General features: G+C 39.4%; 1 protein-coding gene across 5 annotated transcripts in view; it reads right to left on the bottom strand.

Annotated features, from left to right (window-relative positions):
- The window catches only part of nrxn3b (neurexin 3b), a 233,517-nt gene extending 222,602 nt beyond the window's left edge, over nucleotides 1-10,915 (bottom strand). For 4 of the 5 annotated variants that reach the window (XR_013133413.1, XM_077018153.1, XM_077018156.1 and 1 more), the window contains exons 1-4: nucleotides 10,748-10,915; nucleotides 7,415-8,503; nucleotides 3,579-3,596; nucleotides 3,211-3,240 (exon numbers count right to left, since the gene is read on the bottom strand). Coding sequence is in view for 4 of the 5 variants with exons in the window: in XM_077018153.1 (XP_076874268.1) it covers nucleotides 3,211-3,240; nucleotides 3,579-3,596; nucleotides 7,415-8,111 (745 nt within the window). In the remaining variant the exon portion in view is untranslated. The remainder of the gene's footprint in view (nucleotides 1-3,210; nucleotides 3,241-3,578; nucleotides 3,597-7,414; nucleotides 8,504-10,747) is intronic. The other variant, XM_077018154.1, reaches the window with a different exon arrangement.
- Nucleotides 10,916-14,725: the final 3,810 nt, after the last annotated feature.

Genomic DNA, 14,725 nt, shown 5'->3' with positions numbered 1-14,725 from the left:
ATTTCAATATTTCCCAGCTGACTCAGGTTCTCTCTAAGCTGAGCTTCTGGAACGGAAAACCCTGAGTTTTCATTAACTCTCAGTTTACTTACCCGGTTTCGTCACTGAATCCGCTTTCTGGAATACGTTCAGTCAGCTATTTGTTGTGAATCGAATTCAAATGTGAATTTGTTGTGCTTAAAAAAAAAATTTTGTTATGCCTAAATTCTAGCACTTTTCAACCCTGGAACACAATGCACAATTAAAATTCATCACGTAAAAGTTCCGCAGTTCGCGAAGGTTCGCGCGAGGTGTGCGGAGTCGCGCGCTACGTTCACTAGCGAAATTATAAATTCAGCCAACTTGTATCTGTATATGATCACCTACAGTGTTTCTCGCACAGCTTACAAACACACACGTGCGTCCACATGGAATTAACACAAACATAGCGCTTTCAAAATAAAAGCGTCACACTTGTATTTCACGCACGACATAGATATTTATTTCATTTATGATTGGCCTCTTGCGGGCCGGACAGGGACGCACAACGGGCCGGATGTGGCCCGCGGGCCGTTGTTTGCCCAGGTCTGCCCTAGCTGGTTTTTCAGTAACACCTAAATATCCCGCAAAAAGATTAGGTGTCACTATTGATTCGGATCTTTCATTTTACACACATATATACAATGTCACTAAGGCTGCCTTTTTCCATTTATGTAATATCGCCAAGCCGAGACACTTTCATTAGCTGATGCAGAGAAGCTGGTCCATGCTTTTGTTTCGTCAAGATTGGACTACTGTAATGGTCTTCTAATTGGATGCTCTAAACAGTAAAGAACCTACAACTTGTACAAAATGCTGCTGCTAGAGTCCTAACTTTAGGATAGGATAACTGCGTATAGTATGTTATTTACGTACAGTATGTACGTATGTTCCGATTTACACCGAAAATCGATTTACGACGGATCAACGTCGTAACCCGGGGACCGCCTGTATTTCAGACATCAGAGGTAGATACAAGATAAATTCAGTATTTTATCTTTATTCTGATTAAGTTAATTTTATTTTATTTTTTTTATCAGAAATATAAGAGTGTTTTTTTGCCGGTACAGGTGGTCAGACAATCTGGTTCATCCTGGCCGCCTTACGGCGTAAGGTGTAATACATGAACAAAAGCACAAAATGTATGTCCTAATAAACCAACACAAAATATTTATTAAATTGATTAAATTTTATATATGTATAAACTAACTATAATCATAATACTTGTAATTCTTTTAAACTTTATTTGCATAATTTCTTTGAGTTGTCTGGTATCCTATAATTTACTAACAGTAATGAATAAATAATTAATCATGCCTGTTTTTAACATATTGTGTCTAATGTAAATCTTTAGGTTACAGCATTTTCTTAGAATATTAATAGAAATTAGTTTTTTATTTCACTATAATGATTACCTGACTTATTTATTATTAATTAATTAATCCACCCCCCCCCCCCCCCTCAGAAAAAGTTCAGGCTCAGGAATTTTTCCCACTATCACCCCTGCAACTATAACTGTAGAACCACCCTGCGCGCCACGGGCTTGTGCTAACGGGCCGCCCAATGGAGGATGGGTTCCCTTTTGAGTCTTGGTCCTCCCGAGGTTTCTTCCTAATCCCCACCATCATAGGAAGTTTTTCCTTGCCACTGTCGCCTTTGGCTTGCTCATTAGGGATCTGGACCCATACGATTGTAAAGCTGCTTTGTGACAACATGTGTTGTGAAAAGCACTATATAAATAAATAAAAGTCTTAGTTGACACTGACTCTAACTTTGACCCTTTAGCTTGAACTGAAAAATTTTCTCCTTAACGCTAGCATAAGAGCATAAGTGTGCATTGCAGAGTGGTTTTAGTAGCTAGTTTTTGCATTTTACCCAAACCTAAAAAATAGGAAAAAGATTTCCATAACCTACTGACTATATATTCCTCTATGGGAATTGTATAATACAGCTATATATTTCAAAGTCAAAAAAATTACCTAAAGAAAATATGAAACAAAATAACATGAACTACAAATGAAATTAAGATTTATTTTACACCCCAAATATCCAGAAAATGCAATAGAACATGCTGAAAGCAAAAACACCCCTGTTCAGGTCATCTTTAACTTAAGCCTGAAACAGTCTTCTGGAAGATGTCATGTGTAGTGCCCATACCAAGGACTGCACATCCCACTGATCTAAATGGATATAGACCAGTGGCACTGACCTCTCACCTGATGAAGGCTATGGAGCGATTCGTTTTGGACTATCTTCGCCCACTGGTTAAACCAGTGATGGATCCGCTACAGTTTGCCTATCAGCCAGGCATTGGGGTGGATGATGCAATCATCTACATCAGAGGTCACCAACAGGCGGACCGCGGTCCGGATCCGGACCCGAACGCAGTCCTGTCCGGACCCAATCTCATTCCTGATTAGCTGGATACGGACCCAAATGCCATCCCATCCGGACCCAGAATAAGTTGTTAAAAATATTTCTTAATTTTGACGGGAGAATTTATTTTAAACCGGAGCATTTATTTCAGTGCAACTGTGAAAAATCATTTAAATAAAAGATACTGGTAGCACGATGTACCTTCAGAAATGTAAAAAATTTAATTAGGCTTCACCAATACCTCACCAGTACACTGAAACCTGAAATATAAACATGTTGACTTGTCCACTAGTACACTAGTTGTTAAATGAATAGTGCTCTTGACTGTTTCCAGATTAATCAATCTTACATTTTTGTAGCTATGCCACTCTTAGTACACATCCCTGCTGGCTTGAAGGCCAGTAGATTTATCCAAGCTAAATCAATGTGTTATCACATTTGGTCAAATGTAATTTTATTTGTTTAGTTAAATGTAATTGTTGATACCTTTGACAAACCTTTAGTTAATATTGTCAAGTTTGGCAAAAAATGACAATTTCCTCAGACCACTTAAACATCACACAAATGCTCAATGACGTACATGGCCATATACATTTCTAAGATGTCTGTAGAGTCAGTACCTTTTTCAGTTGCTCAGATGTGTATTATTTTAAGCTGTATATTTCAATTGTAATATGATAATGATCTGAACTATGTAGACTGTGACTTGCAAAAGTACTCTCTTATAGACTAAAAAAATGAATAACTAATAAGAGAGAGCTAAACTGCAGGGTCACAACAAGCAGCACACTAGATAGAGATGAAAGAAGAGCATACCTTGTTGATGCTTCACCATGTGCGCAAAACCTTGTAAGGGTTGGGGCAGGACACAAGAGCAATTGAAAGAGAAAAGAAGCTTAGGCACACCAATACCAGTACCAGTCAGGTATTGTGACTAGTCATGCTTTGCCCCAAGGCAAACCATGCTTAGCACACTGCAGTTCAACCTTGATGAAAAGCTTTCAGTATAGAAAAAGTAAACCCTTAGTCCCTTGCTCTATAGTCATTGTACAATATCAAATTTTAAACTCTAGAAAACTATTTTAACTTTAACATTAAATTTACATATATTTTACAAACTTTAGCTCAGTGGTTTTCTAGAGGAAGTATAAAGTAATGCAATTTTGAGTTGAGTAAAAACTTACCACGATTCTGTTTTGCTGCTTTTCAGAAGAAGATTGAAAGGGGGGTGGGGTAGGGAGAAGACAGATTTCCAATGTTACAGACACTCTGCGTGAATTTGCATGAGATTTTTCATGCAAAATTTTCCAAAACGTTTTATTGAGTCTTTTGTCATGCAAGGGAAAAGGTTATCCCTCTGCATGCCTATTTAACAAAAATGCCCATGGAAGAATCTAGTGACATCTGTCCCATCTTTTCAGGGATTCAGATTGACACTTTCAAACGACCCTATTATATTGAGACCATTACCTTTGATGAACATGTCTAATGTCCAGAATACCACAATATAACTCACATACACCATTTGAAGGCATAAATCCAAGCAGGTTACTGAACCAGCTGTCTACGGCAGACCACATGGATTTATGAGGTTGTGAGTTTTGCGGATCTTTGGAAACTTTCTGGACCAATGAGAATTATTTTTGTTATTGACTCACTCTGTGTGTTTCAGTATGTGTGAGAGGTGTGTAGAAGTTACACAGCTGCAGACAAGATAGAACAGATGCTCCAATGGCCCTACTGGATGTATCATTCATTGAATAGGCTTTGTGGTTTTCCTTCCTTTTTACCTTGATTGATTGAATCTGTGTGTGCGTACGTGCGTGCGTGCGTGTGTAATCTGTGTTTCAACAAACCTGAATACTCACTGATTAGGCTGAATGCACAGTGATTAGGATGTATATTATAATTTTTAAAAACAATGAACTCCTGATAAAACAAAACTTAAAAATTTTAAGCAATATTGACATTTAATGTGTCATTAACAGTAAACAGCACCAGGCAACAAGTTTCATTCATAAAAATAGATTGTGGGCATATTTTATGTTTTGCATGATATCACATTTTGTCCTCATTTCCACGTGATGATAATGATTCATAGTAATCCACCACCAATTGGCACCTTTCTGACTCTAAATGTTCTGGATATAAAAGTCTAACTAAGCAAAAAGTCATATGAACAGTAAGGCTTTTATTGGGAATGGAGCCATTCAACAGTGTACACCTTAAAGTGGACACCTTAAAAATCAGGTTCTATAATCTACTTCCGGGTTTATTGTCACCTAATGTGTGTGACTGTCACGATACACCCCTGGACCCCTCCCTTCAGGTGTGTGTATGTGTAGTCTGCTTCTATACATGTACTTTCTGTGGGTGTGGATGTTTGTGTATGTGTTCACACGTCTCAATTAAGTATAAATGTGTGAGTTAGTCTTGTCTTGTCTCATGTTAAGTATATATTGTGTGAGTTAGTCTTGTCTTGTCTCATGTTAAGTATAATTAGCCTGGTCCCGTGCTCATTTTGTAAGTCTGTTCTGTGCTTATCAGTGCATGTTGCATGTTTGCTACAGTGCTACTCGCGCTGGTTAGCCTGTTTATTAAACCATGTGTGAACTGGAATACCCATCTCCACATCTTGCCTCACCTTGCCTGTTACAGTGACAATGATATCTACCTTAAGCCAAAATCCTGTTGGCTAGTACTAAAATTAAAATGACGGGACAGAGTGTCAGATGGACGTGCCTCCACTGCTCTAGAGTCCAGTGGCAACGTGCTTTACACCACTGCATCCGACACTTTGCATTGCACTTGGTGATGTATGGCTTGGATGGAGCTGCTCGACCATGGAGACCCATTCCATGAAGCTCTCTGCGCACTGTTCTAGAGCTAATCTGAAGGTGAGATGAAGTTTGGATGTCTGTAGTGATTGACTCTGCAGAAAGTTGCTGACTTCTTCATACTTCGTTGTTGTTAACTCCTATAGGTGCTTGGGTGTTCACCTCAACAATAAGCATCTGCTGACCCCGCTCCGTCTGTTTACGTGTCCTACCACTTCGTCGCCGAGTTGCTGTCATTCCCAAACATTTCCATTTTGTTATAATACAGCTGACAGCAGTATATCAGCATTCCATATGAAAGGGAGTATGACAGATGTGATCTCAGTAATTGTTTCCAGAATTTGCAACACAGCTTTTGAGTCACAGGCGGTGAGCAGACTGAAAATGTTTTATGACCAATTTCTTGTTGCCTTAATATGGCTGCCCTTAAAGTCTGCTTTTCAAATCATAATGTACCTCCAGTTGTTCAAGGGCTAGACTGACCCTTTTAGTGAGGCTGCGGTTAAATGTGTGTGTGTGTGAGTGTGAGAGAGAGAAAAGGGAAGATACACACGGAGAGAAAGATTATGAGGGAATCCTGTGCATATTCTAAGAGCCTCTTGCTATCAGGCCACACATTGTCAGGTTAGACAGAGTGACAAAATCACTCATTAACAACCTCACACATGAAACAGCAGCTGAACTCCCCTCGTTCATTTGTGAGCTATCTGATCCACACCAAAATAATTTGCTGTACCGCTGTGCCAATGCTTAAAATTAGCAAAAGCATGTGTTATTATAAAAAGCATGTTATTTTACAAAGCATGTTATTGTTATTGTCAGTTAAAATGCTGTATCATTATTTGTCCCTCACTTGCAGCAGTAAATTACCTTTTCACCCACCCTTTATTTCACTTATTAACATACGCTTCCACTGCTCTGTAGTGTAACAGACAATCAGGCACATACAGTCATCTGTGCGACTGATGTCTGATGAGCCAGAGGGAAACTGATGGCTCAGCTTGCAACATGACTGCAGGGCAGGAGGAGCTAACCCTACTGTTCTAAGATCAAACATCAACGACCTTACATTCGTCATTATTAGACTTCTTATGAGGCCAGTGGTAATTGCTGCTACATTCAGGGCACTATGGAAGATTATTAGCACTGCAAAGAGCAATAAGGTTTTAAGGAGATTTCAAATTCTATGGTACCTTTTAAACATATTAATACCCTATTGTTTTATTTTTTTAAAACAAATAATGTTTCACACTACTAACTTGCTTTTGTGTGGCATTAGTTGTATATCTTCACTGCAAATGTCTATACACCAAACCCATTAAAAACAAAAAAGTGATCTTGTTTAACCCAAAATAGCTGCTTATGGCATGATTACGTTGGAATAAAAAGGCTTGATTCTTACATGAAGTTTGATATCACATAATTCTTGATTGTTCAGGGTGCATTCAGCATCAATGAGTCAGCATGTGCAGGTGAGTCAATAATGAAAATAATTCTAGGCAGGTCTCAACAGTCTTAAACCCATCCAGCTGAAATAAAAGAGCCTATTTGACGTAGATACAAAGAGATACATTGAATTAAGTACTATAGAACACCTGATAAACCAAACATCAACATTTTTAACTAATTGAAATGGTCATGTACCTTCCATGGTGTGTTACGTGTGCAGGATCTAGATATTTGATGGGAGAAAATATTATATCACTGGTAACAATGACCATTATCATTTCACCTGAACAAAGAAATATGTACTTCAATCAAGGTAAGCATCCCAAGACATGTAAAAATCTGAACAGCATGTTAAAAAAGATTGTAATAAATCATAATGTAGGACTGCTATAATGAATGAAACAGGTGTAACGTTTGTGGACTTTGATGGACACAGGTAAGACATCCCAACCTTGGAAAATCATTCATTTTATAGCTTATGTTGTTATTCCAGTATAACCATATATACCCCAATGAACAGGCTTTAGATTCACAGGTAAATCCAGATCAGTAATCTAGATTCAGGATCCTGACACGTCACTTCCTTAACATACTGCCAGGAAGGCAAATATTTTTTCAATATTTGAGTACATTAGAATATTAAAGAGGGTAAAAATAATTTAAAACATTATTAACTCTACTATGAGCATTTTAATACCCAGCATTCTGATATACCAGCAGGATTATTTTCTTACCTTCACTACAGTAACGACCTACATATCCAGTTTTAGTGCAGTCGCAGTATGGGTCTCCATCCACCAGCACACAACTTCCTCCATTTTCACAGGGGTTCTCTGTGCACAAGCCCTCCATTTCTAGCCGGACCTTATGACTCCCCAGGCGTGTGGACACCTTACTCCCATATCCCAGGTCAGTAATTATGCCCTTGAAAGGTGGCATCACCTTAACTGCTGGGAGTGTTAGGGCCGACGTTCGAATGTCTTGAGGGACGCCTCCAAGGTAAAGGTCACTGATGATCTGCATGAACTGTCTCTGTGGCCGCACTTCATCCATTTTGGACTGACCATCTAGTTTGAGCACTGTTCGTAGGTTGTGTCTGCTGATGGTGACAGAGTGCCAGTGGCTGTCATTGACCATCTTGTCTGAGGTTATCGTAGTTTCTGCGCAATCCACACTAAAATGAAGCTTCAGTTTCCCTTCTGTGATAGTCATGAGAAGGAAGTCACAGTAGCCCCCATCATCAAAGTAGAGTATTAGGCCATCGGACATAGCTGTTTTGAACTGAAATGTGAGGTCACTTTTTGTGCTGGCATCCCAACGTACATAACGGGCCCACTGGCCTAGGGAGCCTGTGAACTCCAGACCCAAGCCCATACCCAAGAATGTACAGAACATGAAAAACACATTATGTGGTCGGCAGAGGGGAGACATGACAAATTATATATTTATTGTTACTTGGGTAAAGAACAAAATCCTGTTCACCTTGGTTCAATACTCAGATTCTCTAATAGATTTCCCCAGATGATGACAAGGTTATTGTTGAACAGTTAGCATATACTCTTTATGCAGAAGGAGTGGGCAAAAAAAAAGGCAAGGCCTCTAAAATGGAAGAAAACACATCCCAAATTCAGGTTGTGAATTCCAAATGACAGAGCTTTCTTGAGAAGAGAAACTTATTCAACTTGTACTGTCAGTGTTAGATATGCTTCGCTGATGATGTTTCTTTGAACCAACTTCCAGACTTAGAATGTAGGACCTCCATGCTGGATTTGACTTTGTAATGTTTCCACATCCTAACAGCATTTGGTGTTTTTATAATGAACCTGTGAAGAACAAAAAATGCAGACTGATTAACATATACTCAATAGTAAAGTGATTATCTTAGCTAAGGACCTCAATGACCTTGACTTGGCCAGAATGTTCAGAACGTCCTTGACAACACTATGTGTATTCTTAACATATATTGAAATAGTTTAATAGCATTTTCACTTTGCAAGACATAGTATTGTATTTTGTTTGTTGTACTCACTCTTTAAAGGCTCATGTTTAGGGCTAGACATTGGTCCCATTTTGTGCTAAGAGGAACTGTCATCAAAGTATTTGTATTCCCTATGTCATGCCCCCTAAGAGAATTCACTTAGACATTAGTTCACTATTTTACAGATCTACCCCAGTTCTTTACAAGGTTTTTAGTTATGAGGATTCAGAACCATTCCTCCCTAATGGCCATCGCAACAGCCTGGAGACAGAAACTTATTCAGTCTTATTGACAATTCTGCAAATAATGATATTAACAATAACAATGATAATAATAATACAAGTATCTTGAGTGTCTTAATTGTGAATCAAGATACAAAGGCAGCTATATAATAGATTTCCCTTACCACAATACCCAAGTATTTACAGCATATACTTGCTGATCAGGTGACTCACTCAGGGAACCTGTATGTGTGTATAATTTAATCCTTCTATGCCCTTGCTGTTGCTTTGGCATGGTGTTTCAGTAGACGATACCTTCACCAATTGTAGAAGTTCTACAGCAGTGGAACACAATAGCTCCTTTAACCACCTGCCCTGAATAGTTAATCTCTCCCTGGCAGCGAGCTATTGAGCTCTGCTAACTGATATCTGCAATGATGCATAGTGTGTCCTCTAACAACACTAGGCCATATGACAGTGGTGAGCCAGTACTCCATTTTTGGAAATTCAAAAATAAAAAATGCAAAAACATTCAAATTATTTGGAAGACATATAGTGTTCATATTGATGGAACAGTTATCACCACTGAGTAGATTTCAGTTAAATGTTGTGTGCCAGCTTTATTGCTAAGAGAATGTCTGAAACCTGACACTCGTACACAGCACATGACAACAACCATCCACTATCCCCCTACAATCAGCAGGCAGATTTATTAGAAAGACAATACCAGCCTATCTAGTTTCAAAGGATGTGCATCAAATGAAGTGAACAGAGATGATATGGCAATTACTTATTTCCTCACAGTTTAAAATTATGAGTACACATTTAGGTGACAATGCTGGTTACAAGAAATCTGAAAAGAAGGGTTAAGGAACTTGTTACCACTGCACTGTTGTACTTTATTTTATTCCATATAATTCATTATCCATGCTCTGTATTATTAACACGTTTAATGTGCAATATGATATAGTTCAGAATTCAAAATGTCACTGAATTGCGAATTGTCAGAGCATCCAGACACGTATACGTACTGCACGGATCGTTCACTACTCCGGATTTCTTTGAGCCTTGACAAACTCATGCGCCCTCCAGCCGCGATCGCTTTTCGTCAGATTGTTCTCATTTTAGAGGGTGATTCAGATTAACATCGAGACACACAGTGTACAATGACGCATATTTGCTCAGAGGTCAATAAATAATAAAGCCCAGTTTTCGCAGTCAAAAATCCTGTGGCCTCAAGATTTTAAGCCTCTACGGATTAGTCCAAGTGACATTGGGAATTTTGATAATCTAAGTGCCGATCCAAACTGCAGGTATTACCCTTCAAATTTCAGATTAGTTATATGTGGATATTCGCTTGTTTTGCAAGGGAATGAAAGGACCGGTTTCTTAACACTGACGTGGTGGATCAGTAGTGGGACACTCGATGTGAGCAATAACTGGGTTCAGCTGCAGCAGCATCACAAGGATAGACACTCAGACCACACAACAGAAACATTTTGCCCCCTCTACACAGTTGAACAGAAACATTTTGCCCCCTCTATCCAGTTGATGTCAAACTGAAGAATTCGAGTAAATAGGAAATAGGAAATTAGCAAGGTAAGCAATACGTCATTCAGATATATGATAGTGATCCATATATTACGATTAAAGAAAAACAAAATAGATGTTCAAATGCAGGCATAATTTGTAAAATCATTCGACGTAAAGTCCCCAAGCTCGGGCTCAAATACCTAAAGCAATTTAACAAACTCAAACAATGAAGCTGTATATACCAACACAGTAGCTGGAAGAGAAAATATTATCCGTTTATAGTCTGAACCAAAGGCTTTTGAGTGTGTCTAGTAAAACCTAGATATCATTTTTACCTTTAATTTGGAAGAGCACGTATCTTCTGTTAATATTCCAAGATTTTATAAAAAATATATTAATTCCTTGATTAATGGAAGCTGCAAGTGATGGAGTGACGCTAAGATGAATTACAATGCAGCGGGACAGGCAACGTTCTTACTCCAACATCCCAAATCCCAGTTCGATGAGCGCTACAACCAGACTTACTCACGAGCGACACAGGTCCGCCCACTGCATAATCCAAAACACGCAATTTAAAGGCGTAGGGAGTGCAAACAAATGTTCGCCCTAATAAATTTGAGTCACTGTTGAAAGTTATTACATGTTTTCTTTTCCCACTACATTCTGTTCTCATTCATTCCCATTTTGTTTCTGCAAGAGAATTATTATGCGCGACTATAAGAAATCGCAACGATTTAAAGTCAAAGTCAAATGTATTTATATAGCGCTTTTCGCAACACACGTTGTCACAAAGCAGCTTTACAATCGTATGGGTCCAGATCCCTAATGAGCAAGCCAAAGGCGACAGCCTTACACCTAGTTTGATAGGAATCAATGCGATCATATGCTATTGGTAGTATATACCTTTATATAATTGTTACATTTCTTTTTCTCAGATTCAATTAGTAGTTTTCTGACATCTGTCTATTAGAGAGAGAGATGATCAGCCCAGTTTGAGAATAGGTTTAAATGAGCTGTCCATGGTGCTAATAATTTATTTATTTTTCAGGACAGTTTATTACATTCAAAAAGTGAAAAATACCTTTGTCATAATTCATGTGAAACCATTTGAAACATGTTAATTCATTCAATAATTTATTGTTGCTGAAGTGAAGAAGAAAGCTGTTTAAGTGTTATGACTTATAAGGTGGTAAAGACATCACTGGTGCAGTTTAATGAGACATATCTCTGGGAAGTGGAAGTTACTGCATGCATGCCACACACGCACACACACACACACACACACACACACACACACACACACACACACACACACACACACACACACACACACACACACACACGCACACACACACACACACACACACACACACACACACACACACACACACACACACACACACAAATAGACACCTATCAACCTCCCTAATGCTTCACAAAGCGTTTGTTTATTTAATATCATTATTACATAATAGTGGCAGTAGCAGTATAGGCTACTGTAGGCTGTGTGCACACACAGTGGGGTTAGTGCCTCTGTTTACTGGGCTGTTTTACTAGTATTGGACTCTGACTGGCTGCAGTGGTTGAGTACATGATGTCAGCAGACGCAGTAACATTAGTACAGCATATTTGGGCTGCAGCTAAAGTGAATTCAGAGTAAGAAGCTCTTTGGAGGTTTGGAGTGTAATGCAATATGGTGTTAGGCATTCACTAATTTATTTCCAAATGAATCCTTTAAAAAGTAACCAATATGAACAACTGACAAATTCTTCTATAAAGAAACTGTCGCTACAGCCCCGAACCCCTCCCTTTGGGCATGTGTTAATGTAGTCCATGTCTTTACATGTACGTCCGTGGGTGTGGCTGGGTGTGTGTGAGTTCACTTGTTTCGTTAGACTAATGTGATCTATGTGGTGTGTTTAACGTTGGTGATTGTTGTTAGTGAAACACGACGTGAACGTGTCTTGCGTCCAGCTTAATAAATGCGTCCTCGCGCCCATTACAGAAACATACATCAAGATATGCAAAATCATTTTATATCATCATAAATGCAGACAATATAGTCAAACAAGAATAGAGAGCCATGAAGCTTTTTGTTAAGAATGAGGAATTAACATTTTCTTCCAAAAGCATGGAGTAACTATCATAATTCGATAACATCTTTCAGAGAGGATAAATAAGCCCCTGTCAATAAGCCCACACCTCAAAACACCCCTAGGAAAAGGTCCTTTCCTAGGGTAATGGCTTTGTGTGGCTATATGATGCAGTTCTTTCACCCACTTACACCATACAGAAGTCTGTACAATGGGTGCACTAAATCTAAATATTATACACTGTATCTTTTATCTTTGCAAGACCTCACTGATTGAAACTGTTTATGATAGTAGTATCCAGGATTTATGACACCCCCTTTGTTACTCGTTCTTTTTTATTTCTTTTAAAGGTTAGCGTGTATGACACACACTCATTTGATTCCAGTCTATGTAATGTAAATGTTGTTAGTTCATAGGTACAAACGATGGTTTAATTGCAGGTACAAAAAAGAGAAAGAAAGCTGCTTTTAGAGTATCAGGGGTAGCTTTGACAGTAGTAGTAGTTTGACAGTAGCTTTGACCCCGCCATTTGTTTACAAGTTACCTAAAGTCTCATGGGAAAACACAAGGGAAAGGGGGAGGGGTAGTGGATCAACCAAGAAGCCTCGACAGCGACCAGCTGACGCCTTCTAAATGATTGATAGCTGTTCTAACCAATAGTTCACTCAAAGATGAAAATATTAACACCTCATTTGCCATGATTCGTGAATGTTTGTCTCTGACAAGGACATGCGCAAAACAACAAGCCATTTGTTTTGTAAACATGCTAGCCTAAGGTAGGCTAAGACAAGATGAGCTACGCTCTCCAGAACACATGTGAAACTGAAGCAGTTGTGGATTATTTTGTTAATTGAAATTTTGATTGCGTATACTTTTGAACATCACAGAAAAGAAAAGGTTACTTTGGCTGGAGTTTATGTCCAGTTGTTTGGGTACAGCGGTGAACCGGAAGTTAGCATGAACAACAGCTATGAAGACCTATGAAGTTTGTATTTGTGCATATGAGAATTCATACTAAATATCACCTAAATATTAGATAATAAACAGTATTAGAGTATTTAAGTACTGTAGTACTTCCTCAGCATTGTGTAGTGTCTTAGCTAGCATGGTTAGCTTAGCTAGCCTCTTGGACATCTCAAGGATTCAAGGAAACTTTAAAACGTGCCATATTTTTTCAATTGTGATTTTTCACCGCAATCAAAATTTTCCCTCTGCAAAATTTGTCCCAGGGTCTGGGGAGCAGTTGGGGTTAGGTGCCTTGCTCAAGGGCGCCTTAGTCATGGCCTCAGGTCTGGGAATCGAAACCCACGACCCTCCAGTCACAAGACCAGTTCCCTAACCACCAGACCATGACTGCCATGACTTTATTGTCATTCACATCACATGTGGTACATGAGGTGGGACGAAATTTAAATCCCAAGGTCCCAGTTTTTACCCCAAATAGCAGCAGTACAATAAAAATAGAAGAAGCAGAATAAAAATAAATCTGTAATAAATAAATAAATCCTAAGTAATGTGCAAGTGTAAAAAAGTGACTGTGGATAAAGTGTCTTGTGTAAAGTGACTGTGTGCAGATTGTCAGAGAGACCAACTGAGTGCTGGTTCTCATTTAGAGTTTGAGAGTCTGACAGCTCACAACTGACAGCTGACGTCACAGCTGACGGGATGAAGCTGTTCCTCAGACGGGAAGTTCTGCACTTAATGCTCCGCAGCCTCCTGCCTGAGGGGAGCGGGACTAAAAGTGAGTGTGTTGGGTGGGTGGGGTCCTTCATGATGCAGGCCGCCCTCCTCCTGCATCTGGAAGTGTAGATGTCTGTGGTGGTGGGGAGGCTGACTCCAACAGTCCTCTGTGCAACCTTCACCACCCTCTGCAGAGCTTTCCTGTCTACAGCCGAGCAGCTTCCATGCCACACGTTGATGGTGGAGCACAGTACGCTCTCCACCACACATCTGTAGAAGGAGAGGAGAATTGAGCTCCTGAGTCCAGCTCGTCTCAGCCGCCTGAGGAAGTAGAGCCGCTGACGTGCTTTTCTGACCAGACTGTACGTGTTGTTGCTCCAGCTGAGGTTGTTACCCAGGTCCACACCCAAGTACCTGTAGCTGGAAACCACTTCCACAGCAGGTCCTCCGACATGCAGAGGGGGGTGGGTCTGTTCACCCCTTCTGAAGTCCACAATCATCTCCTTTGTCTTCTTCACGTTGATGCAGAGGTTGTTCTGT

Source organism: Brachyhypopomus gauderio, chromosome 9 (genome assembly GCF_052324685.1).
Source record: "Brachyhypopomus gauderio isolate BG-103 chromosome 9, BGAUD_0.2, whole genome shotgun sequence".
NCBI classification, from domain to species: domain Eukaryota; kingdom Metazoa; phylum Chordata; class Actinopteri; order Gymnotiformes; family Hypopomidae; genus Brachyhypopomus; species Brachyhypopomus gauderio.
Note: the sequence above shows the minus strand (reverse complement) of the source record. Positions and strands in the feature narration are given on the sequence as shown.